The sequence below is a fragment of the Haemaphysalis longicornis genome, unplaced genomic scaffold, assembly GCF_048455015.1.
Source record: "Haemaphysalis longicornis isolate Haplotype H1 unplaced genomic scaffold, Haemaphysalis longicornis Haplotype H1 scaffold_10, whole genome shotgun sequence".
NCBI lineage: Eukaryota > Metazoa > Arthropoda > Arachnida > Ixodida > Ixodidae > Haemaphysalis > Haemaphysalis longicornis.
The window spans coordinates 20,328,122-20,354,068 of NW_027526204.1; the positions used below are offsets into that span (position 1 = coordinate 20,328,122).

At 45.5% G+C, this 25,947-nt stretch overlaps 1 protein-coding gene across 5 annotated transcripts in view; it reads left to right on the top strand.

Annotated features, from left to right (window-relative positions):
- LOC144158273 (uncharacterized) overlaps positions 1–25,947 on the top strand; it is a 299,163-nt gene that overhangs the window by 25,193 nt on the left and 248,023 nt on the right. For 2 of the 5 annotated variants that reach the window (XM_077689055.1, XM_077689056.1), the window contains exon 5: positions 4,222–7,874. The exons of 2 other annotated variants lie outside the window; for them this stretch is intronic. In XM_077689055.1, coding sequence (XP_077545181.1) covers positions 4,222–5,002 — 781 coding nt within the window. In that variant the 3' untranslated portion in view covers positions 5,003–7,874. Of the gene's footprint in view, positions 1–4,221; positions 7,875–25,947 lie in introns of those variants that run through there. One more of the 5 variants, XM_077689057.1, reaches the window with a different exon arrangement.

Genomic DNA, 25,947 nt, shown 5'->3' on the forward strand with positions numbered 1-25,947 from the left:
TTCGTTTATCGAAAAGCACATAACTGAAGCCGCTAGTGAATGTATCCCACAAAGTCCTGGTAACCCAAAAAGAAAGCCAATTTCCTGGTGGAATGAGGACTGCCAAAGTGCCAGGAAGAAACAAAATGCAGCATGGCACCTTTTCCGTAACTCTCCCACGACTGAAAACTACATAAACTTCAAACACATCAAATACCAATCGAGAAGAGTGAGACGGATAGCAAAAATTGAGAGTTGGGAGAAATACATAGAGGGCATCAACTCTTACACCGACCAAAATAAAGTATGGAATAGGATACGCAAGTTGCAAGGGCAGCAGACTTGCCCCCACCCTCTAGTTGATAATGGTGGTGGCACTTTAAAAGATCAGGCAGATGCACTGGGAGCGTACTTTGAATCGGTTTCAAGTGCAGCGCACTACTCAGCCAAGTTTCTTAAATTGAAACGTAGGGAAGAAAAACTGCGACTTCATCATAAATCACCTCCAAGTGAGGCATATAATGCTGAGTTTTCTATTGCCGAGTTCGAAGCTTGCCTAAACACACTTGGTAAAGCAGCACCTGAACCTGATAATATTCACTATGAAATGATCAAGAACTTGCACCCAGAAACTCAACTTGCATTACTATCACTTTTTGATAGGATCTGGAACAATGGATATATCCTTCCAAGGCTGAAAGAAGCCGTTGTTTCAGTATTGAAGGAAGGCAAGGACCAAGGGGTTGCCTCAAGTTACAGACCTATAGCTCTGACTAGTCTGTGTAAAGTATTTGAAAAAGTGATCAACCGAGGATTAATGCCTTTTCTAGAAGCAAACAGGCTCCTGGAACCATTCCACTGTGACTTTTGAGAACAAAAATCCACGCTTGACCAACGTGTGCGCTTGGAGTCCGAAATGTGATAAGCGTTCGCGCATAAACAGTACTTTTTGTCTGTATTCTTTGACTTTGAAAAGGCCCATGATACTACTTGGCGGTTTGGTATATTGAGAGATCTTTGTGCCCTTGGAATACAAGGAAATATGCTAAAAACAATTGAAAGCTACCTCTCTGATCGGACATTTCGTGTGAGGATAGGCAGTACTCTGTGTAAACCATTTACACAAGAGACAGGGGTTCCACAGGGAGGTGTGCTGAGCTGCACACTTTTTATTGTAAAAATGAATTCCCTACGCACTGCACTTCTGCCAACCATGTTTTACTGTGTATGTTGGCGATGTGCAGATTGGCTTCAAGTCCTTTGATTGATTGATTGTGGGGTTTAACGCGCCGACGCAACGCAGGCGATGAGGCGCGCCGTAATGGAGGGCTCCGGATTAATTTTGACCACCTGGGGATCTTTATCGTGCGCCGAAATCTCGTACACACGGGCGTTTTTGCTTTTCGCCTCCATCAGAAAAGCGGTCGCCGCGGCCGGGAATTGAACTGGCTTCAAGTCCTGCAATCTGCTTTTGTGAACGCCAAATTATGTTATCAGTGAATAAGCTCTCCAAATGGGCAGATGAGAATGGCTTCAAGTTTAACCTTTCAATAAGTGCATGTGTACTGTTCTTGAAAAAAAGGGGCATTGCCCCTGCACCAGAAATCTACTTAAATGGACAACTGCTTCCTGTTAAAACAGAACATAAATTTCTTGGATTGATCTTTGACTCGACACTCTCGTTCACCCCTACCTGAAGCATCTGAAACTGAAGTGTTTGAAGTCAGTGAATGTGCTTGAAAGATACTAGCACACATGAAATGGGGCACTGACAAGAAGTGTTTACTACAACTGTACAAAAGTCTTGTTTTGTCCCGCCTAGAATATGGATATGTAGTTTATGGGTCAGCCTCTAGCACTGCAGTGAAAATGCTTGATCCTATCCACAATCTGGGCATCAGGTTGGCCACAGGGGCCTTCCGCACTAGTCCAGTACTAAGCCTCTATGCTGAATCAGGCTGTTGGTTTTTGGAATACCAGCGAACTTTTATTGGTATTACCTATGCCCTGAAGGTTACGTCACAGCCCGAGCACCCGTGTACTCCCTGATAAGAGATAACTCAAGAATGCTGCTCTTTTTAAATCGACCTTCCTTAGCTAAACCGTTTCCACTGCTGATTAATTCCATCTCTACAAAACTATCCATCTCGTTTGATGACACCCTCAAAATGACCCTGAATGAACGCGTGGCACCCTGGGATACGGGCATCATATCATGCGACACCTCATTTAGACAAGTAGACAAGAAAGGCTCACTAGGAAGTCAAACAGCACTTCGCATACCTCCAAGACAAGTACAAGGCTGCTCAGTTTTTCACTGATGCATCGAAAGCCAAATCGGCTGTGGCCTGTGCAGCTGTTGGGCAGCATCTTTCAATAGCAAAAACAATGCGTAAAAACACAACCATATCTACAGCAGAAGCACACGGACTATATCTGGCTGTGGACCACATTATCACAAACAAAACGTAAGTCTGTCATCTTCACAGACCCACTCAGCGTTGTCACGGCCCTGTCCACAGGAAAGGGCACCAACAATCCTACATTTACTGCCTTTCTTAAAGCTCTGTACAAAGCACACCAGCTAAATTTAGAAATTATAGTGTGTTAAGTTCCTGGCCATTGTGGCATAGCTGGCAACGAGGAAGCCGACCTGGCTGCCGCCAGAGCAGCTGAAAGAACCAGTATTTACATCACGCAAGCACCTTACCTGGATATGAAACCAGCAGTAAAACACATACTCCTTCAGCTCTGGCAGAAAGAATGGGACGGAGAAGTAAACAACAAGCTTCACTTGGTACAACCTATAATTGGCCGATCAGCTACCAGGGAAAAAAGCAGGGCCTTTGAGGTCTGGCGAAGCAGACTACGAATAGGACACGCACATGGCACGCATTTCTACCTCCTGAGTGGTGACCAGCCGCCGAACTGCGCCAGTTGTGGCGAGAGTCTTTCAGTCCTCCATGTTTTGGTTGAGTGCTCAGCCGTGGAACCGGAAAGGAGACGCTATTTCCCGGAAATGTACCGTAAGAATATGCCACGTTACATTGCAATGTTTTTATCAGGTTGTCCTGTGTTCAATTTCAGCAGAGTTTTAGAATACCTTGATGATATCGGTTTTTTAAAGCAGGTTTGTTTTAGAAAGTAGCATTAGCATTCTCGTCCACCTCATTATCTTGTTCATCCGTAGGGTACTATTTACCATGGCCCTATACACCGTTCGCGCATTACATGCCTCATCACGCTCCTTACTCGTCTTTTGGATCCGGCCCTTTACACCGAAGTAATTTTATGCACTATTTGCACTCATTTCATCAGCACATTTTTATCTCGTCATAGCAATGGTGCTCTTGGCCTTAGATGCCCTTGCGCCAAAAAACCCCACCAAAGAAGATTGACAAATCTAAAAAAAAATCAAAATGGGGACACGAAACCGCAGCATAGAGTGCGAGAACCGACTGCGCCTCGCTCGTACGATTGCTGCTTAATTTTTGTACTTGGCTCCTCATATTAAGTTAACTATAATAAATTTGTTGGTTATTGTCTTGTACCTGTCATTTTAAAGCTGGCTGCTGGACTCAATTTGACTGCAAGCTGCGAAAACGCGCGTTTCCTCGCTTGCGCCAAGCTGCAGCAGAAGATTTGATGCATAGGTGGCGAGCGCCGCGGTGCGGCGGAACACGCGGCCACGCCTCCTTTTCTACTTATGCTCTCTCTGGCCGATTGGGACGGCCGGAGCAAAACGCGTGCGGGGTGATCGCGGAGGCCATGCTGCAATCACAAAATATGCACAGATGCTACTCCTAGCCCTGCAAACACTATAAATAGAAAAATTATTCTGCTATGTTTTGTGCATTGGTAAAACATGCAGTTTTGCAAACCTTCTGGTGTAACATATCTATTTGGCCATATATTTGAGGACCTTGTAATTACTTAAGATCACCGGGTAGTTTTCAGGCATGTGAATAAATAAATGCCTAATAAATGCTCAATTTGTTTGGCAGAAATGCAAAATGTAAAGTTTAAATGTGATCTGCACATGTAGTTCCTGAAACTTTAAATTTGCATAGTCGTTTAGTGAATTTTTAGACATTTTTGTCGTCTGCTGTCTGTACTATGGCAGTGTTCGCATTAACACTTCATTCTTTTTCCAAAACTGCAAGCAGTTTGCATTCAGCTTGTTTCTTGAATTATTCGTGGACTTTTTTTCTAATCTTGTGTCTCATTCTGCCCACTTACGAGTTTTTTCACTGACAGTAAGAAAATCCAGTTTGGAGGGAAGCTGTTGCCCTGCCTGTCCTGCCAACAAAGCAACCTCCAGGCCACTCATGGGAAAGTGCGCAGCACCAAGACACCCTACAGCTGTACAGTGTGTGAGAAATCCTACCGCGCGAAACGCAGCCTGGACACGCACATGAGAGTGCACAGCGGCGAGAGGCCCTATGTGTGTGGAATCTGTCAGAAGAGCTTCACTGAAAAACGCAGCCTGGTTTATCATGAAAGATTGCACTCTGGCAAGGATTGTTATGCCTGCAATGTCTGTCATAAGAGATTTGCTCAAAGAGGCCACCTGGTCACCCATGCAAGATTGCACTCTGGTGAGAGGCCTTATGTGTGTCACATCTGTCAGAAAAGCTTTACTCAAAAAGGTGCCCTAGATGGTCATAAATGGCTGCACTCTGGTCAAAGGCCCTATGTGTGTAGCATCTGCCAAAAGGGTTTTGCTACAAGTAGCCAACTTGTTGTTCACAAAAGATTGCACTCTGGGGAGAGGCCATACAAGTGTAGCTTCTGCCCTAAAGATTTTATTCAGCAAGGCCACCTGAACCATCATGAAAAAGTGCACACTGGCGAGAGGCCCTATCAATGTAGCATCTGCCAGAAGAGCTTTATTACAAATGTCAAGATGGTTAACCATGAAAAATTGCATTCTGGTGACAAGCCCTACAATTGTAGCACCTGCAACAAGAGCTTTGCTACAAAGCGCAACTTAGTTATTCATAAAAAATGTCACTCTGGTTAGAGGCCCTATGTGTGTGGCATCTGTCAGAAAAGCTTTGCTTATAAATGTAACTTTGTTGCCCATCAAAGATTGCGCACTGGTGAAAAGCCTTATGTGTGTACCGTGTGTACGAAGAGCTTTGCTGGAAGGAGCCAGTTTGATGCTCATAAAAAAAGGTCATTCTGGTGAGAGGGCCTACATGTGCACCATCTGCGAAAAAAGGTTCATTCATAAATGGAACCTGGTTATTCATGAAAGGTTGCACACTGGCGTGAAGCCTTACGTGTGTAGCATTTGTTAAAGGAGCTTTGCTCAGAAAAGCAGCCTGAATGCTCACGAACGATCGCATTTAGGAAGAAAGGACTACTTGTGTAGCATCTGTCAGAAGGGCTTGAGTAGTAGATCTAGCCAGCTTGTTCATGAAAGAGGGCATTCTCGGGAGGGGCCCTAAGTGTGAAATCTGTCAGGAGGGCTTTATCAGATGTGACTTGGTTGATCATGAAGCATTGCACTCTGGCAAGAAGCGGTACGAGTGTAGTGCCTGTTAGAAAAGCTTTGCTCAAAAGCAGTCATTTGTCAAACATGAGAGTATGCATACCCACAAAAAGCCCAGTTCATGATATGCAAAAAAGTGGCCTGAAAGGATACTCGCAATGATTGTGCAATTACAACAATATTGTGGAAACTTTTTCAGTGGACTCATATTGCACTCTGAAAAAGAGCTTGCTTGCTGTTGTAAAACTGGTGGGCTCTGTACATTGCAAAATCTTTGTCCGCAAGCACATTTTGGGCTTGCACGACATGAAACAATGGCAGGACCATATGTGTGCAGTATCCAGGGGTGAGACAGCTGCGTATATTGCGCAGATTTGATACAAATTTGTTTTCCTGCGCCAGGCTGCTCCAAAAGCTTGAAAATCGCAAAAATTGCGCCAAACTGCTCCAAAACAATCTGAGAGCCAAGGATTTTAACGCTCCCGTCAGTTCCAGTACGGAAAAAGGCTTACTGACAGCATAATTTTCCAGCACCCCCAAGGTGATGCTGTTTGTAAAGGTTGAATTGATTGATCATTCCATAAAAAAAACCTGCTTAAAATTGTCCCCGAGGTAGCTTTTTTCGAAAGTCACAAGGTCGGATTGCACATGTTATACTCTGTGTGTTTTTAAAAATTTCCCATTTAAAACCATTGCAAAGTCCTGTAGAAAAAATGCTTAGGTGTACTGAGGTGTCAAACCGCTTGTGCAAGTTGATGAAAAAACGGCAATTTTTGGAGCGCTGTATCTCCGGAACGACATTACTGGGCAACGCCACCTTGGTGTGATGAAGATATGAAAACATGGCCGCCGGGCAAAGCAGTTCCTTGTGGTTCAGGCAGAACGCTCTTCGCTAATTTCTACCTTGGTTTTAGTTATGGGGGTGTCTGGGTTTACATTTAGTCGTTTGATCGGTTGCTGGAAGGGGCGCTACTCAAAAGATGGGGGCTCATCAAAAACAACATGGCGCCCCCGAATTCGCCGTGTTTCGGCCTTGAGTGTGAGGCCGGTACGTGCTTGAAGTGAAATTTCGGACTCATTGCGGTGTTATAAAACACTGAATTATTGATGCCTTTCCCAGCGGACTTGCGAGCGACGGGAATGGGACGATCGACGCTGCAGAAGTGGCGGCGCAGGTTACATCGCCGCGAAATGTTCAAGCAGTCTTCGATAGCGGGTCGGGCTATTATTGCTCGCTAGTAATAATTATTCATTTATCTGAAGTGAAATTTATTGCCAAAAGAAGGGAGGCGGATAAACATACCAACGTTACTCAGATTACTATCGTATTGAAAACGCACCTTGGGAATTGAAATGGGAGGGCTGGTGGGGTGCGACGACTGTGACCTCGCTTTGGCCGTGGCTCTACACTTGTGCGTAAAGACGAGTCTGCATGGGATTACAAAAATAATAATTTTGGCATTCACATGATAATAAAAATGCCTTATGATCGCTTAGTTTCTCAATTCGATATTATCAATGGAACTCCACGCTATCTATGCATAGAGCCTAAGAAGCCATTCAAAAATGGCTAGTAAAAAGGTAGTGCAGTTCGTACCTTGTGATACTCTGGTAGAAAAAACTTTACTGAAAGGCTGTTTCAGTGTTATGTATGTTCAAAACCAATTAAAAGTCCATTTTTCACCAGTGAGTTCCCAAAAATTTGAGTTTTTTTGGCTCCTAAGGTGATATAATAAATGTCGCTCTTCTGCTCCAAATCAAGGTTCTTCTGCTCCAAAATCGATACTTCGCTGCTCCAAAAACTGCTCCCAAATCTTATTCAGCTGTCTCACCCCCGAGTATCTCTCAGGAACACTTTTGGCAAATAAGCAGATTTCTCATGAGTGACTCCACTTCACAGTAACCATTGTAATTTTGCTGTCCACGAGAAAGGTAGTTCTATTAAAAATTTTCCTGAGCATTATAATGTTCACACACTTCCAAAATGCCCTCTTTATGTAGACACTGTAAATAAATCTTTGACATCTTGAAGTAGCACACTGTCGACATGAACGAAAAAGGAAAAAGACAAACTGCAGCAATCACTAGCAACTGAAATTTTATTAGAACTGATCCAAACTTAAGAACCACGTGCCCATGTGACCACATCATACAGATGTCGCAAACATTCGTGCATTTTTTCAGACACGAGCCAAGAACCAACCACATGTGCAACTGAATGCATGTATTCTTATGGCAGAGAGCATTTTTTCTTATTGTATGCCTCAATAGATGATGTTTGGATTTTTATGGCGCAAGGCCGACTGAGGGCAAAGAGAGCCATAGGATGGTTAGTTCATTTGAGTGAGATGAATGTAAAAGTAAAACATTTCAGTAAAAATAAACAAAGCAAAACGAAGGTAATGAAGATGACTGGTGTAAAGGGCCAGGTTGTCATGAGTCATGATGTAAAAACTTGACATCAATAAGAAACTTAGAAACACACTTGATGGAAAACATGGGCTCATCTCCCAAAAAGTATGATGGGAAAGTGTTTGTGTCGTCTTGTGTCAAGTGCCTTGCATTGGATGAGCATGTGGATTACGGATAGGGCCTCTCCACACCTGCTGCACATGGGTCTTGCCAATCCAGTGAGCAGGCGAAAGTGTGTTGCATGTGTGTGGCCTATCTGTAACCTTGCTAAGGTCACTTCGGTGTGTGTTGTGTGTGTCAGTTGTGTATCGTCCCAAGTGTGGCTTTATTGCGCGTCTAGCGCGATGATAGAAGAGAAGTCAGAAGAACGGAGAGAGGGCTACAGCATTAAGGGAGTGGGGCAACTGAGGTGCGTATAGATAGAGAGATAAAGTTGGAGAATCTAAACTGGAAAAAAGCCGAAGAAAATGTTCCAGCTAATACGGCGACAGGGACTGAGGAAATTCCTATACGTCTGGTCAACATACTGGCTCCAAAAGGCAAGGCACAACTTATTCGAGCAATCGAAAAAGTGATAAAAACTAAGCAAGTACCGGACAATTGGTGTAAGAGCAGGATGAAGATGATATACAAAGGTAAAGGAGGCAGGGTTGATGCCGATTCGTACAGGCCTATTACAGTTACCTCAGTGGCATACAGGCTCGCAATGCAAGCCATAAAAGCGGAACTACAGGCGTGGATAGCGAGGAACGGCATACTGGGAGAACTGCAAAATGGTTTCAGACGAGACAGACGCTTAGAGGACAATTTATTTGTCCTAACCCAATGCATAGAGGTGTCAATGGCTCAGGAGCGACCACTATGGATAGCATTTCTCGATATAAAGGGAGCCTACGACAACGTAGATGGAGAACTTCTGTGGAGCATACTTGAGCGGGTGGGATTAGGCCAGGACTTTATAAAGCTGTTGCAGGGAATTTACAATGAGAGCGAGGTGCAAATTACCTGGGAGGACCAAAAGTGCACGGAACCGGTAGTCACAAATCGAGGTTTAAAGAAGGCTGGTCCTCTGTCGCCATTGCTGTTCATGGTCTACATGGCTAGAATAGAAAGAAAGCTTGAATGCAGTAAAATAGGTTTCAATCTATGTTATAGCCGCAAAGGACAGGAAGTAGAACAGCATATCCCGGGACTGATATATGCAGATGACATAGTTCTACTAGCGGATAGCAAACAGTGTCTGCAACAGCTCACAGAAATCCGTGTGGAAGAAGCCAGTGAACTGGGTTTAGAGTTTAGCACAGCAAAGACTGGAGTCCTGGTTTTAATGACGACGCCCGTAACGAATTGGTATTCGTTCAACAAGCAGCAATACCGTGGGTAATGGAATACAAATATCTGGCATATGGATAAACGCAGGTCAGGCGTATTTATAAACTCATGAGGAGCATTTAAGAATGAAAGGCAAAAGAAACGCCTCTATCCTGAAGCACAGAGCACTGTGGGGATATAACAGATATGAAGTAGTGAGAGGAATCTGGAAGGGAGTAATAGTGCCAGCACTTACCTTTTCAAACGCAGTAGTGTGTGTCAAATCAGAGATTCAATAAGGGCTAGAAGTATATCAGAGGGCCGTAGGTCGATTGGCATTAGGAGCGCACAGTAAAACAACAAATGAGGCAGTGCAAGGAGACATGGGATGGGCATCCTTCGAAATGAGAGAAGCACGGAGCAAAATATGTTTTGAAGAACGACTTAGAACTATGGATGATCAGAGATGGGCGGTCAAAGTGTTATGGTATCTAAATTTACATGAAAAGCGTGGGCACACAGTGGAGGAAAAGAACCAGAAGGCTCAGGACAAAGTATATGAAACCTGGAAGAAGTGCAGGGAAAGCGACCAAGGCAATAAAAAATTACATGAAAGAAACAGAGACAACGACCTGGAAAAAGAGGATGGATGCGAAGAAGTCCTTAGATATCTACAGGATCGGGGAGCAGGAGATCACAAGGGAAAAATTATTCGATAATACCAAAGGGAGTGCATTGCTTTTTGAAGCCCGGGCGGGTTGCTTGCGGACTAAACCGCCTCTCCGCGAGCCGGTACAGGAAGAACTATGCGCAGGCTGCAGCAAGGAGCCAGAAACCATGCGACATATTGTAACGGAGTGCAAAAGTATCCGTCCAGTCCTCGGTGAGGGAGCCATCCAGCTTCCGGAGGCCCTTGGCTTTAAGGTTAGGGGAAAAGTGAATTGGACAGCAGTAGAGGTTAGTAAAAGAAGGTTAGAATGTTGGTGGGAAAAGAGCAGAGAACAATCTGGGAAGACATGCCGACAAACAAGTCAGACTAGCACAAAAATTTCGTAGAAGTATTTTCTTTTTATTTTGATATTATTTTTTTATTTAGATTGTTTGTATTTTTTGGCGAGGGGATTGTACAGTGGCATTGCTACTAAGGCCGCTTTGCAACGCCACCCCGTTACAAAGGGGAAGCCGCTAATCATCATCATCAGCAGCAGCCGATCAGCCGCCGCCGCCGCCCGGAGGAAACGCGGATTTCGAGGCGCGCATGTGCGTGCGGTGTCACCTGTGCAAAAGTTTAAGTGTTTCTTTAAAGCATTGTGGAAGCGTGTTTCTACAATGGGTGACGTGTCAGAAAGATGGCTAAAAGAAGTCGAACTCCCACTGCTTTGCCCCAGGCTGTCAAAGGGGCTATCCGTGTTTGCATAGGAGTGCATGCAGCTTCAAGAAGATAACGGAACTTGAGAAAAGTTTTAAATCCTGCGAAATAAACTGTGCCACTACAATGAAGTGTAGTCTGTTCCATCTCGTTCACTGCATGTATATAAATTTTTTCAATCGAGTTTTAAAAACAAATTGGCGGAGCTTGCAATAATGGAGCAAAACTGCAAAAACAGCAGAGCTGGTGGCTCCACTACATTAGTCGGAGACCCAGCTGTCACCTAACATTTATTTCCAAACCTTCCGCTGAAAGTTCCTTATTACTGGCAGGCCCGGATCGTTTTAACATCTCCAACAAATTTAAGGTGGACCGTGTTTCCGCGAAACTACGGAAAAAGTAAGTTAAACGTATTTTTGCCCGACCGGTCGTGGCTTCTATTCTGCAATCCGAGGTGGTAGTTGCGAACAATATTAATATTTTGGAGGAAAACTCATTACAGACCCTTATTTTATTAATTTTGGCATTATTTCAATTATCAAGTTGTTTGAAGAGTTTGGAAAGTTTTTTGAGCGTGCCTATGAAAACATCGTCTTCGTGGTGAACCGGTGCACTGACCGTCAGCTACAGTTAACATGAAAAAAGATAGCGTGCGATAAGCAGTCGTGGACGATGACAAGATAGGACGGATACAGGCACTTGTATTTGTTGTATTTGGTATTCGTCGAAGTACGTTTTGTTTCTTCTTTTCGTCAGCAACAAATTTCGCGGCGGCATATTACCCGCCAAGTAATACGTCCTTCGACTGCGACATGACCAACAGCAGTACACGATCACGCACTGCCTGCTGTTTCACCGAACACGGCTACCACAGAACAGGGAAGATTTCAGCTTCCTCGTAGCTCGTAGACGTGTTAATGCATAGTGAAGAAAGCAAATCCCAAAAACTGTTTAAGAATCTAATTATCATGCCAAGCACAAGCCAAAAGTCTTCCCATAAACTCCATGAAGACAAGGATTAGCCGGCGCAGTTTCCACTCTAGCATACTTAATAAGTAACTCTATGAATAGACTAATACAGACTGATAGATCTGATGGACTAATACAGACCGATGGACCTAATAGAATAATACAGATTGGCAGGTCTATCAGTGCCATTAAGCACTGAAACATTTTCTATTGTTGTTCTTGTTCTATTTTTTAAATATTTTACTTGTGGTAACATGAAGAGTTCGTATAAAAGGTGCCAGGTTTCGCTTATTAAATTCAAATGGAAGTCAGGGCTCGTCCCGTTGTCTTTCTGTGTCCTTGTTTGTATTCGCGCTGTAGCTATTCAATTGATCGAACAAAGATACATACATATTATTTCTTTGAAATTGCTTCTATGTATTTTGTTATACATTTGTTTCGGGATAGTTGGTTACTGTAACCATTCACTTTCCGTGGACACACGTGTATTGACAGCAGACGAGAATTGCGCAACGTTTGCAACTTCACTCTGAGCTAGTGAAGACAAGTAAATCAAACTCGGCGCAATGTATAGTCAGTTTAGGTACCACATTTGAGTAAGTTGTAAAGACGGTAGGCTTTTTAGGACTACTTAAGCGGAAAAACTTTGGTTTCTCTGTTTGTCTATGTGTGTCTGTCTGCGTGTCCCTCGTTTCAGCCGCCCGGCCAAAAGTTAGAAGTACGCTCGAACGAGGCCTTTATACAGCGGAAACATTTCCGCACAACTGAAGCTGAAAGACTAGTTGATACTTTTTTACATTGTTCAGTAAAAATAAAGCAATAAGGATATTCGACGCAAGACATCAACACACAATTGGTAAATGCAGTATTTAATTTAAAATCGACGTGAGCGCAATTTTGGGATAGAAAACAAGAAACGCATTGAAAACTATATAGATTTTTGCCACAACATACAAAAGAGCGCTTGCGCGTGCCACTTGGGCGAGTGGCTGGAGACCTGGCTTGAGCGCTAGGCGCGACGTTAACAAAGTGTCCAGAGAGTGAACGCTGGCCTTGGTACGCGCAGAAATTGAATTGAATTGAATTAAAATGTGCCAAGTCTATCATAGGAGGAGCGCGGCGGGAGGAGAAAAGCGGGAGCGATGGGCGAGGGACAGGGACGCAGACGATCGGTCGACGACATTTGCAGCGGAACGAGCAGATAGACGGCCATTTTTTTTTCAAGATGCCTGTATTACATTCATAACCACAGAGCTCTTTAGACTAGCTGCAGAGCGGCAGCGTGCTGTTCTTTGTCGACTCGACCCGATAGACGCACGCAATTTCGCTCAGAACCTAGCGCAAAGCAGCTCCGGCGCTAAACAAAGGTTGGCGTAGTGTCAAGCTAGAAACGATGAATTAAAAATTGCACTACTTTGCAGTGGTACCAACATTGAAGTGAAAATTTATCATTGTAACTAAGGTTCATACAAACTCGCCGAGTAACAGTGTCGTCTCTACTTCATATGAGATATTCCGCAAACGCAGGTCTTTGAAAGTGGTGGGTGAGGCATCGTTCACGCTGTTTTTTGTGTACAACCCACTTCACTAGTAATTAGCCCTCGAGAACAACTGTGAAAGTTTTCAAAAAGCAACATATTTTTTGGATTGGATTGGAAAACATTTAATGAGCATAAAAGTGGGTGGCTTTCTCGCGAGTGATGAGACGTTCTTGGTCCTCGCACCGTGAGCTGGCCAGCTCGCGCTCCCACTGCTCAGGGGATGGGGAAGGGAGGGGGTTTGGCGCGTAGGGGCATTCCCAGACTAGGTGGTAGGTAGTGTTTGGGACGGAGCAAGAAGGGCAGTTGTAGGGGTAAGTGGAGGGAGATATGTGGTGGAGTATCGTGGTGTTGTGGAATGTGTTGGTCTGCAGTCGACGCCAAATGCGAGCCGCCTGTGTGCTGAGGGATGGGTGAGGAGGAGGGTATTGAAGCCGCAGTTGGTGATAATGATATAGGATTTCAGTGTATCGGGGAGGGACCGGGGGATAGATGGAGGGTTCGGAAAGGTCCTCTTCCGTCGACGAAAACGCCCGGAATGTAAGAGCGCGGGCAGCGGCGTGTGCCGCCTCGTTTCCCTCGAGGGAAGAATGACCTGGTGTCCATACAATCTGGATGTGGGGTGGATCCTTGATTGATGATAGTATCTTCAGCGCTGAGGGAGAGATGCGGCCTGTACAGTAGTTGCGGCAAGCCTGTTGCGAATCTGTGAGGATTGCCACGTAGTTAGAGGAAGCCGTGGTCGCTGCTAGAGCGATGGCTGTCTCTTCAGCCGTCGTGGTGCTTGCGTGGAGAATGCTGAGGGAGGTAACATTGACAGATTTGGAGTCGACGACAACCAGTACGTGAGCAGGGCGGGATGTATACGGAGCGACGTCCGTGTATCGGGTGTCCGGTTTGTTGTGGTATTCGGCCCGGAGGCGGGTGACGCGGGCCTGTCTTCTGCCTTGATTGAAGGAAGGGTGCATGTGTTTGGGGATGGGAGACACGAAGATGTGAGCGCGGAATGACGGAGGGATACGCTGGGGGGTGTCTAAAGGAAGAGGAGTGGGGTAGCCTAGTTTATGCAGTACCGTGCGACCCGTAGGGGTGAGGGCAAGGCGAGTGAGTTGCTGGACCCGCTGTGCTTCGAGGAGCTCAGAAAGGGAATTGTGGATACCTAATTGCAGAAGTTGCTAACGAGCTACGTTATAGGTCAATGAGAGAATATTAATACTTGCAGGGTAATTAGAAGTAAAAAAAAGAGTCTAATGAAACAGAACTATTTTACACACAGCATAACTCAAATTGAGGGTAAGCCAATCCGTGGGTAATGCCACCGCAATTGCGTTTTTTATCGCCTGTTTATTTGCGTTTAACTTCAAAAATATTGGGATCTAATGTACACATAACCGCTTTTTTATATTGCTGCGCTCCTCTGGAATTTATGCCATAAAATAACCCCAAGACAAGGTGTTTTATAGACTACAGCAAACGAAGCGAGAAACAAGGGCTTCAACTTTTTGTGCCTACGTTGGATGGCGATAATGTTTTCCTCATTTTGTATTTTTGAAGAAATGTGCATTTCCACTTTGACAAAGTAGTAACCAACACGACCAAACGCACGGAAGGGAGCACCGTAGCTGGTGAAGTCCTTCTAAACCAAAATACACATGAGGAAGTGAAGCATCTTGTCCTGGTCTTTGCCACAATGCTGAAAAGCACAACAAATTAGCTCCTCCTTTGATAAAGGAGCCTTAATTTTGGACTTCTTATGCACCCAAAAGCGTTCATGAAATTCAGAATCAGCATTGTGGCAAAAATGCCACCGGTACAGAAATTTAAAATTTACACTGATGTCGCAAAAAAGCTCCAGCCTTTAGCTTGGGATGTCAAATTATACATTCACTGGGTGCTTCACACACTGACGAAAATTTATTGCGCACAACACAATGACGCAGTCTTCGTGTAGACTTCGTTTTTTGTCGTGGTGAACATCCGCGCTCATTGATTTGAAACTAACGCCTCAATATGGGCTTCGGAGATCAGGCCAATGCATGTTCGAAAACAAGGCGCAGTCATCTTCAGCCATTTACAAATAGTAAAGCAACCCAGGGACTAGAAAATACCTGCAGTTTTTGCGGTAGTTAACAAGTTCGTTGCCCTCCGGCCATCCGAAACGTTTGAATACTGCAAGTTTGTGGAAGTCTGTCCAAAGTGCATGTTTGATCCGCAGCTTGGGTGCAGACCCAGATGCTTTCATAAAAACTAAAATACGTCAAGTTCGCATTAAAACAAGGAAGCCGTTTCCGTTGCGAACATCCCACGGTCCCTTCATGACCGTTGCAGCACAGCACCGGAAGGATCGCTGGCGTTGTCATATATAGAAAAATGGGGATGCTCTGGACTCAGCGGTTGTAAAAAGGCCAACGACCGTCAGTGCAATACCATTGAGCGCCGCGTGTGTGCACCTGTAGACAACGACACTAGCAAAAACACCCTGGATGGTCTTTTTTTGTTTCTTGTCGGTGAGTCAGACTGTGACCTTTTTGAACGGCTATAGCGTTTGCGCTCACAGCAGTCCGGCCATAAATCTATCCGATAACGGCCTTCCAATTGACGCTATGAATGTGGGGTGAGGGGAGCACTCAAGCTATGATATTTTATCCAAGCAGAACTCAAGCGAGATAAGAAGTATACGCCCTATTTATTGTCGACGCCGTTGAGAGCTCCGCGCGTAAAATAACGCAGAACGAATGGTTTCCTATATTTGTGAAGAAATAAAGAAGCTGCAAATGCCAATTACAAAAAGTTTCAGGTCACAGAGTGCTATAGCATTGATTCTGATTTGACGGCCTGAGATTTCGCGGTCACTTGCAAAAGTAATTTAGCGGAGATTTATCTATATATTCCTCTAAGGCAATACGTTTGCGTAGCTTTTTAATGGCCTCAATTTTTACGCTTCTTGCACTGCAGCTAATAAACCACCGAACCGGACCTTTCGACAGATGAATGAAAGGGCCGCGGGGCGCTTTAGCGAGGCCCGAACTGTTGAGTGCAGTGGAACTGAAGGTGCATACAAGATTTATAGCCTTTCTTATCACCCTGCTCAACGCCGCCTGTATAAACATTGCCTAACGCGTCGCCCCTTTTCCAATGGGAGCGCTAGGGACGCTTAGTTCAGGCACTCATCCGCTATGTGGCGCGCGGCGGCGGACGTCCCGCCTTACGTCACTGCTCGCGAGTAGCGAACGCTGCAGCGTGTAACTGTCAGCTTGCCTCGAAAGCGTCGGAGCGCCGCCCGGGGAACACTGGACAAACTGTCAACCATTTTGCATAGTTTCCGCGAAGCGGCGCTGGCTGGCGGACTTGAAAGTACGCAGGAAGGCTACGGAGCGGGAAAGGATAGGGGAGAGCAACAGGGGAGTGGCTGTTTGGCCGTTTTTCGCTTACCCGTTATGCAAAGATTATACAGACGGCGTTGCCCTACTGCTCAAAGCTGTGGGCCCTCTTGGGTCAACTGACGCAGGAAGAATTTCTACCGCTTTCAAGCGAAAATAAAACGACCTCGATTTACGGAATTCAAAATGTCGAATCTCACAGTCCTGTAGCTCTTGCAGTGATTTTACCGTTGAAATTACTTGACCACACTGCCGGAAGTTTTTCAGACGAAAGGTTTCATTATGGTTCTCCCCGATCACTGAATTTGTGTAGGACTGCCATTTTTGGTTATACTATTCTTTTCCCAACAATCCGCCCCGACCCACCTATCTCATGCTAATACGAACCTGAAAGGGACACTGAAGTGATATGTAAACATTGCGGGATTACTAGCGCAAATTGTAGACCGGAGTCCCCAGGCCATGTTTCGACCACTCTAGGCGCGTTTACGCGATTTTATTTAGTAGAAAAACTAATTCAAAAATGCTGTCCTCCTCTCTTTACGGTCGCCCATTTTCTGCGGCGTTTTCGTGTGACGTCAGGAGGGGATGAGATGGCAATTGGCTGCGCCACGGCTGCGCTACTGCACGGCTACCCGGCCGACAGAGTCAGTCGGCCCAGCGTTTCGTCCGCCGGCCGCCGGCGGGTCGTCGCAATCAAGGAGGTTAAAAAAAATTGCTTGGTCGCAATTCGTTCGCTTAGTTGAAACGAAGCCAGGACACGTTTGTGAATGGAAGAATGTGCCGTTCTTTACTTGGTTTGTTTGTACACTGTATCTAGCTCCAAGTCAAGGTCGCTTCACACAAGCGCTGCACAAGCGCGCATGCGACGCTTCGCTGACTGGTACGCAAGTAGGAAAATATAAGGCCTCTTGAAGGCGGAAGAAGAGTCAGCGAAGTCAATATAGGTACTAAGGAAATAAAATCAACTGATATTTTTACCGTACAGCGTAAAACTAGGGCGCGGGAAGCACTTTTTTGCGCTGGGCGAACAAGCACAGCGGTCAGCAGCACGACTACGCATCTGCGAACGCTTTTCCGTCTACGAAATGCAATTGCTAGACGTGAGCTACTGTGGAAACTCGGGCGACGCTTACTGCACGATCACAGTACAACAAATAGTCACCTAAGCTGCTTGAAATGCCAAAACTAAATAAAAGTGTAAACCGGTTGTACAATATATACCCTATATTAGCAAGGACGTCGCGTCCCGCTCCGTGGCTCAGAGAATAATATCGAACGTCTTTTGTGAGTATTACGATAGTTTGTTTGCATGTCAACCGGTAAACTTAGACCGGTTTAGGGAAGATTTTATGCGTTTCTTGCCGGTCATTGACGACGAGGTTAAAGATAGTCTGGAAGTTTCAATTACACCTGATGAAGTTAAGAAAGCAATTGACGATTTAAATCCGGGCAAGTCTCCGGGACCAGACGGGTTGTGCGCGGCGTTTTACAAAGCGTTTCGTGATGACCTCAGTATAATATTGTGTGAACTCTATAAGGAAGCATATGAGCGGGATAGATTGCCACCATCTTTCTCAAGTTCGCACACTGTGCTCATACCTAAAACAGATGACAGGGATGAACTAAAGAAGGTCACAGCGTATAGGCCAATCACGTTAACTAACGTCGATTATAAAATATTAATGAAAATTCTAGCAGGGAGGTTACAGATGGTGATAACAGATATAGTGGGGGAGCACCAAACATGTGGTATAAAAGGAAGATCTATAACAAGTAATATACACGCAGCGAGAAGCATCCTAGAATGTTGTGACAGTATGGACTTAATTGTAGCCATGCTCCAAATATACCTCGAAAAGGCCTTTGATAAAGTCTCTCATGAAATGCTTTTTAGCATCTTGGAACAAGTAAACTTGGGAAGAATAATAGCGGGGGGTGTACAAATGGCTTATAAAGGGTGTTCGACAAGTTTGGTTATTAACAAGTCGGTGTGTCGTCCAATCAAGGTCACACGTTCGGTTCGCCAAGGGTGCCCGCTTTCGCCTTTACTTTTTTGTTTATACATTGAGGCCCTCTGCGCAAGCGTAAATAACAACAACAGTATTCATGGCTTTCGGTTGCAGGCATGTGAGGTTTGTGTACTTGCCTATGCGGACGGCATTGCTTTTTTGTGCCGTGATAGAGAAAGTATCAGTAGCGCCATTAAAATACTTAATTCCTTTTGTGAATATACTGGAAGTTCCGTTAATTGGAAAAAGTGTCTGGGGTTCTGGCATGGGTGCTGGGACTGGACACCCAGTGTGTTTGAAGGTGTCAGCTGGCAAGTTACGCCTGCGAAGTATCTAGGTGTCCCGCTGGAAAATTACCGCGACAGCGAGCCGTACTGGCGAAGCCAGACAGCGGCGTTGCGAGAGAAAGCGGAAAAGTGGGAGGGAAAGGGTAAAACGTTGTCTGTGTTTGCACGGGCGACGGTGTGTAATTTGTTTCTGTTCGCTAAACTGTGGTACGTTTTGCAAGTTATTCATTGTTCGCGTGCAAATGTACAAAGGTTACATCGTGTATGTGCTGTTTTTATCTGGGGCTCGACCTGGGAACGGACGAGTAGAGCTAATCTTTTCAGACGTGTGCGTGATGGTGGTTTGTCACTATCGCATCTTTTTCTGCGACAAGTAGTCAATAGATTTTATTTTTTGCGTGAGGTGAAGGACCTCCTACTTCGCACTGTAATTCAGGTTAGGTTAGGTAGATTTCTGCCTCAGTTTGTTATTACGTCATCTTTGTGTTATACCGGAGGACTTCACGGATATCTAAAGGAAGTCGTACAGGCAACACAATTTGTATGTTCGCGTTTTTCCATGGAGTATTTGACTTCTGTGTCGAAGAAGAAGTTGTACAAAGATCTCGTTGAAATCTGCTTTCCTGTGCCACTATACAGATCCATGTTTCGAAGTGGACCAGGACAAAATGGTTTGAAACGTGTAAAAGCAATGGCTGCTCCGCCGGGTGTTAAAACGTTTTTCTTTAAGCTTCATGTTGGTGTGCTCCCGGTTAAAACGTGGATGCTTGAGAAGGGTTTGTTCGTGCCCTGGGGAGCAGACTGCTGGCTATGCAAGAAGCCGGAAACTGTTGAACATGTATTTTTGGACTGTTGGGATGCGGTGTTTTTGTAGGATGTACTTCAGAGAACTTTGAAAAAGGAACTCTCCTTGGATCCTCATGGTATACGGTTTCTGGCAGTTGAGAACGATAATGGAGTGCCTTACGACCTATTGATGTTTCTGGTCCTCCACGGAATATGGAGGTCTTGATTGGCAGCTCGTTACTCGGACGTTGATGGACGGCCCGCGAGGCAGTATTTCTGTGAAAGCGTTCATCGCATTGTAGAAATGTGGAAGGGTCAACCTAGTACACCCGAGGGGCTGCAGGAAGTACAGAAAGTGTTGTCTATGCCCCGTTTTTAGACATAATACGCTGGCTTAGGCAAAGCTAGCGTTTGTTATCTGTAGCACGTTTTTGTGATGTCTGAAACCGGTAAAAAAAAAAAGTGGCTCAGTGGTCTCGGGCGTTAGGTATGTCTCCGCAAATGTTTTGCAAGTCACGAGTTCGAATCCCCGCGGGTACGTGCTTTTTTTTTGTAAGTTAACTTTTTTGTTTTCCGTCGATGTTTTCTATATTGAGTTCACCTTTTTTTGGGCCGCAACGTTCATGGCTACACGAACTAGTTCACAAAACGCGCGTAGGCTGGCACTGGCGCGCTAGCGAGTTCTCGTTGGCGTGCTGTTGCTATAAGCACCGACTGCTTGCAGGCAGTGGGCACAGGCCAGAATGAACAGACCCTTGGCCTGCTGCGAACACGCTTTTTACGATACAGGCATGAGGGAGGCAAGCTCCAAATATGGGGGAAAAGCGCATGACATTTGGGCGTCTGCGGGTACGCGGAGGGCGTTCATGCACTTCGTAGGTCTCGGCTAGTGAATGCTACGACTACAAGCCGTCCTGGGAGGCTTATCTTGTGCATTTTACAGCCGACAACATGGAAGAAGCGCGGTACGATATTGAGATATTGAGAATGCCCATCCAACAACGCCATTGGTTAAGTTTTACAGAACCGAAACCGAAACTTGTGTGATTGCTAACCTTGGGCATCGTCCAATCACGGCGCCCCTCCTCCCAACGTCACAGCCTTAGTTGGTGCGGCCGCCGCAAACCGCGCATGGTAGTTTTTCTTCTGTCGCGCTTTGTAAAATATTTACCGATTTGTCAACCGGATAAACGATGAAAAGTGTGCTAATTTGAGCCAGTCTACGCAGTGCAAGCAAAAACGGGAGCTTGACAAATTCACTTCAGTGTCCCTTTAATGCAGCTTGACTCAAGGTAAGTGCAGCGTGGCACTAAATTTATGCATTGCAGACCGTTAAAACATGCATGTTTTATGTCACAGTGAGTCATTGCGCTGTAAACAACCGTAAAAATGTGCACGTAACAGACAGCGTGTCTGCAGGATGCCGTTGCAAACAAGGAATGAGCACAGCACTTGCTGGCGGATATCCTCAGGGCGGAGGAATGTGGCACGTCTACACATCGCGGATTTACCACACTCAGCTGTTGCCTTTTCATTTGAAGACCTTGGATGAAATTGGAACGCAGGAGTAGAGGCGGTTGTTGAAAGCGACCAGAACGCGAATCGAAAACAATATGGCGGCCGTGATTCTGATGATTCAGCTACAGTGTACTAGTACACTGTAATTCAGCTCAAGTTAAACACCGGTAACAATGTTTCAATCAGGAGGATGAAAACTGGAGTCGTTACAAAGCTCTTTGAAAGTAACTGGAGAAGATCGTGCACACACCAACTCGGCGCGCTTCGTTTTTTGAACGTGTAGAAAGGTTCTTTCCAGTTTGCTACTAAGGGAATGCGCTCGTTGCAGTCTTCAAGTGTGTTTTGCCCAAATTGAGCTTTGGCGTTGCCTCTGAAGTAGGAGGACCCTCTATACTTTTTGTTCTTCTTTTCTGACGAATTTACGTGAACAGTGGTCAATCGTTACTCTACGTGTGTCGTTGATCATGTTAGGCGTGCTGTCTGGCAATAGCGGTGCGTCTGTCCCTAGAAGCAGGTTACGTGCAGTATGGGAACAAGCGAAAACCGGTAAGTTTTGCCCTGTCACTTAGACCTCCGAACATTACTTGTGGGTAAACTCCCTGTTCCTGCGGCGGTCTTCGCATCTACCGACTGCCCAACTTACCAATGCCTTGGCACTAACAGCGTGCTGTAACGACGAGATAATTGTTAATATTTTCAACTATTCTCAGTTATGAATCAGAATGGCAGGGTGAGGATCAAAGATTAGACATGCGCATTGTTATTGTGACCTTTTGTGACAACGTTTGTAAGAAAGCCTTTCATAGAAAATAGACTATGGACAAATTGCGTCTTATGAAGCTCAAGGTGCGGTTAGCGTTAACAGAAAAACGCTTGATGTTCATATCCGACGATGTGGCGCACAGCATCACTGACGCTTCTGAATACATTCACGTCTGATGGACTTGCGAGTGCTGCAAAAGACGAAGATCAGGCGTTTCGGTTCGTTCGAGAAGCCACAACCAGTGAAACCTCTATTTCATCCTCTGGGCATTAACTGCGTTTTTGAAGCTTTATTTCTGCCTAAGGGTTTTGTCACTTGGCCCTATTGAAAGCTTTCGCAGGTGGAAAGGCCAATTGCTTTTGAATATAAACTGAGGACCCACCGCCGATTTGGGTAGTGTCCTCACAGTTTATGCTCTTTTTTGTGCAGCAATTATGTCTCAGAAATTGGCGAATGGTATTCAAGAATAACGAACAAGAAGCGCTCAATTTGGAAAAAAGAATGCATGCACTCAGAGACAACCGAGGTAACACAACGTAAGACAATGATTAGGTGATGAAAGTGGCGAAAAGTTCTCGAGTTATTTATAAATTAACCGAAATTAGGCTGTATAGACAGTGTTGCAATGATAAACTTGGTTGACGAAGTGCCACAGAAAACTGAAGAGCAGTCGCACAAGCACCTAGGGAACTAAGACAGGGAAATTGGTGGAAGACACGTAATTGCAGTGAATCATGAAAAGACGGACACCTTACTATAAAAGCTGGTCAAACTTTTAAGAATGGATTAAGCCTTTACAGGTACCCTTCACCGGAGAAGTGTATTTACAACGGCGTTTATCTCGATAAGCAGCAGCCGTGATTTCCAAGAACCGAAGAAACACCCTTGGCTTGCGAGACAACACTGCACAAATTGTGGCATTCCTGTCGACAACGAACCAATTGATAAGCTATGGAGTTTAATGTAGCGGCCATCGCGATATGCAAGCACGTGTCCCATGGAATAGAGTAAACATGCAGAATCCAACAAAATATACATAGAATTGATGATAGGGAGAAATGTGTGGTCAAGAAAGATCTCAGACAAAAACACCGACTCTCGAATTGTTTGGAGCTCTTAAGGGGGGGAGGGGGGAAGGAGGGGGTGCAAGTAAGATTGAATAAAAGCCAGGAACCGAGAAATAAAAGTTGGACAAGTCGGTCCTAGGGTAGCTTCCACGTATTTTTAAAGCGGGAATAACTGAATTAAAACCTTTCCTGAATCTTTTTGGCTTTCAGATAGATACGGCACATTCTGCAGATGTTTTTTCTTCAACTCACGCTTTCTGTTTCTCGCCGAGTCCGGTCCATTTGAAAATCGTAGAGGTGTAACTCTATCTCGAAAAAAATCGTAGAGAGTCCCGCCTCTCAACAACAATAATGCGTACCCGACAACGCTTCGTACAAAAATAAAACCCCAGAAGACAACAGAGTTCAGTGAAAGAAATCATGAGCCAGTGCACTCAGCGTACGTGGATGACCAGCGAGGCTGAGGTGAATGATTTTTGAACTAGGTATTAACTCTTGACGGATCTCGTACTCACACTGCCATTCCTCGCTGTCACAAAATTTCAGTAGATGGTCTGGCAACGGTGAGAAGACGTTCTGTTTGCAGCAGAGGATTGACGCAGGGCACTTTTACACAGATAGTTTTTGCATGTCCACCTACACGTGAAAATTTTACACATACCCGGTGCCTGTAGTCACGGCTGAGGCGGAGCCGCCCCTTTACACCAGCAGAACAGAAGTGAAATTAAAAAGAACGTAAAATTTTTATTTAAAGCAAGCGCAGTTCCTGGTAAAAGTAAGCAAGCATGCAACTGCACGTCTTTGCAATAAATAAACGCACGTACACGAACGCATTTTGTTTGAAGCGACTCACAAATGAAAGACAAAAACACAATTTCGGCGCTATAAAACGCCTGGCGCGTTTAAATCAAAACTCGGGAGATGTGTTTTTGCATACGCAAATTTCTGACTGACACAAAAACCGTACAAAACCGGAGCCATAGACAGCTTCGCTATAAAATAACAAGGTGGGCTCAGTAAAAACGTAAACCTCTTGCAGGTTAGTGCATTGTAAGCGATAAAATGCACCACACCCTGACGACGCGCATGTTTTGCCTTTCGTAATTTGGCAAGCTCTGTCACGACCGGCTATGGCTTTGCGTACCAGCCAGTGCTTACAGTAGTGTTAGTTTGCCGTAAAGACTCACGTAGACGCTGCACTTCTCATTAGTAGACATGCTTCAGTACGATCTCCAATGCCACCCACTGTAATGAACCATAACTGGCCATCCTTTTGCAGCATTACGTAAATGCACAAAGTTGATGTCAGGCATCTATTATTAGTTATTTCTCAGTGTAACAATGGAGACCGGGTTTTCATAATTTTTGGTGCCGGTTCCGCAAGCCACATTGTCAACAACCCAACTTCTGCTTGAGTTGTTTAAGAAGTACAGATGCCTGCAGGCTTGGCCTCAGGACATCCAGCGGAGTCTTGAACATTCTTCCCGTCAAAAGCTCACACGGTGGCCGACCTGTAACTTCATGTGGCGTGGTCCTGTAGTGGGACAGGAACCTGGAGATCTGCGTTTGGAAGTTCCCAGAGCCAGACTTCTTGAATTTGTTCTTCACAGTTTGTACATCTCGTTCAGCTGCACCGTTTGAGGCAGGGTGATACGGCGGTACGAGCATGCGGCGTATTCCATTTCGAGTTAAGAACTCAAGGTACTGGGCACTGTTGAAGGCAGGACCGTTGTCGGAAACTATGACGTCAGCCAGGCCATGCTGAGCGAATGCAATTCTGAAGGCAGAAATAGTAGCTTCTGCAGACGTGGAAGACACAGGAAAGACTTCTATCCACTTTGAGAACGCATCCACAATAACCAAGAACGTGTGACCTAGGAATGGCCCCCCAAAGTCAATGTGAAGTCTTGACCAGGGTCGTTGTTGAAAAGGCCATGGCGTCTGCTGAACCGGCTGTGCAGCTCGATGTATAGTCTGGCACGTAGCGCAGCTCTTCACACTGTTGGCAATGTAATTGTCAATGCCTGGCCACCCAACATGGCTCCTGGCAATCATCTTGCTCTTCTCGATACCCGGGTGGCTGGCATGAAGAACACCAAGAACTTGGGCCTGCAATGATCTTGGAATCACAACTCTTGATCCCAGGAGTAGGCAACCCTCGTGGAGACTGAGTTCTGAGCTTCTGGTGTTGAAGGGGTTCCACTCTGGTCCCACTGGGAGGCTTTCTCCTTTCAGAACAGCAAGAACAACATGACCCAGAACTGGATCATTTCTTGTGGCTTGGGCCACAACACCAGGTGAAAGCAGTCGCGGATATGCCTCCTGCAGCAAGAAGATGTCAGCAGGTCGTGGTAATGCAGTGGTGTCAGTTGGCAGAGGCAGTCTACTAAGAGCATCAGCGTGGCCGAGCTCTTTGCCAGGCTTGTATACAAGTTCGCACTTGAACGCAGAAAGCTTCAGAGCCCACCTGACCACTCGAGGCGAAGCTTGCACGGGAACGGGCTTGTTGGCGCCCAGCAGACCAAGAAGTGGCTTGTGGTCAGTGTGTGCTTCGAATAAGATGCCCCACAAGTACTGGTGGAACCGATCCACACCAAACACTAAAGCCAATGCCTCCTTGTCGAGTTGACTGCAGTTTTGTCCTGCTTTTGACAAGCTTCTCAAGGCAAAAGCAATTTGATGTTCCCGGCCATCAGCATCTTTGTGTGCCAGGACTGCACCTATACCATAAGGCGATGCGTCGCAGCTGAGGCAAACAGGCCTTGCAGGGTTGAAATGCACAAGAACTGGGGCTGATGTCACCAAGTGCTTGCAGGCAGTGAATGCATCTTGTTGTACTTGTCCCCACTCCCACTTCTTCCCTTCACAAAGAAGCAAGTGCAGTGGACGAAGGAGTGACGAAAGATTGGGTAAGGAGCGCCTGTAGAAGTTGACAAGTCCCAAGAAACTCTGAAGTTCCTTGACATCTTGAGGCACAGGAGCATGCAGAATGGCTGCTACCTTGTCAACGTTCTGGGAAAGGCCTTCCTTGCTGATGATGTGCCCGAGATACTCAACTT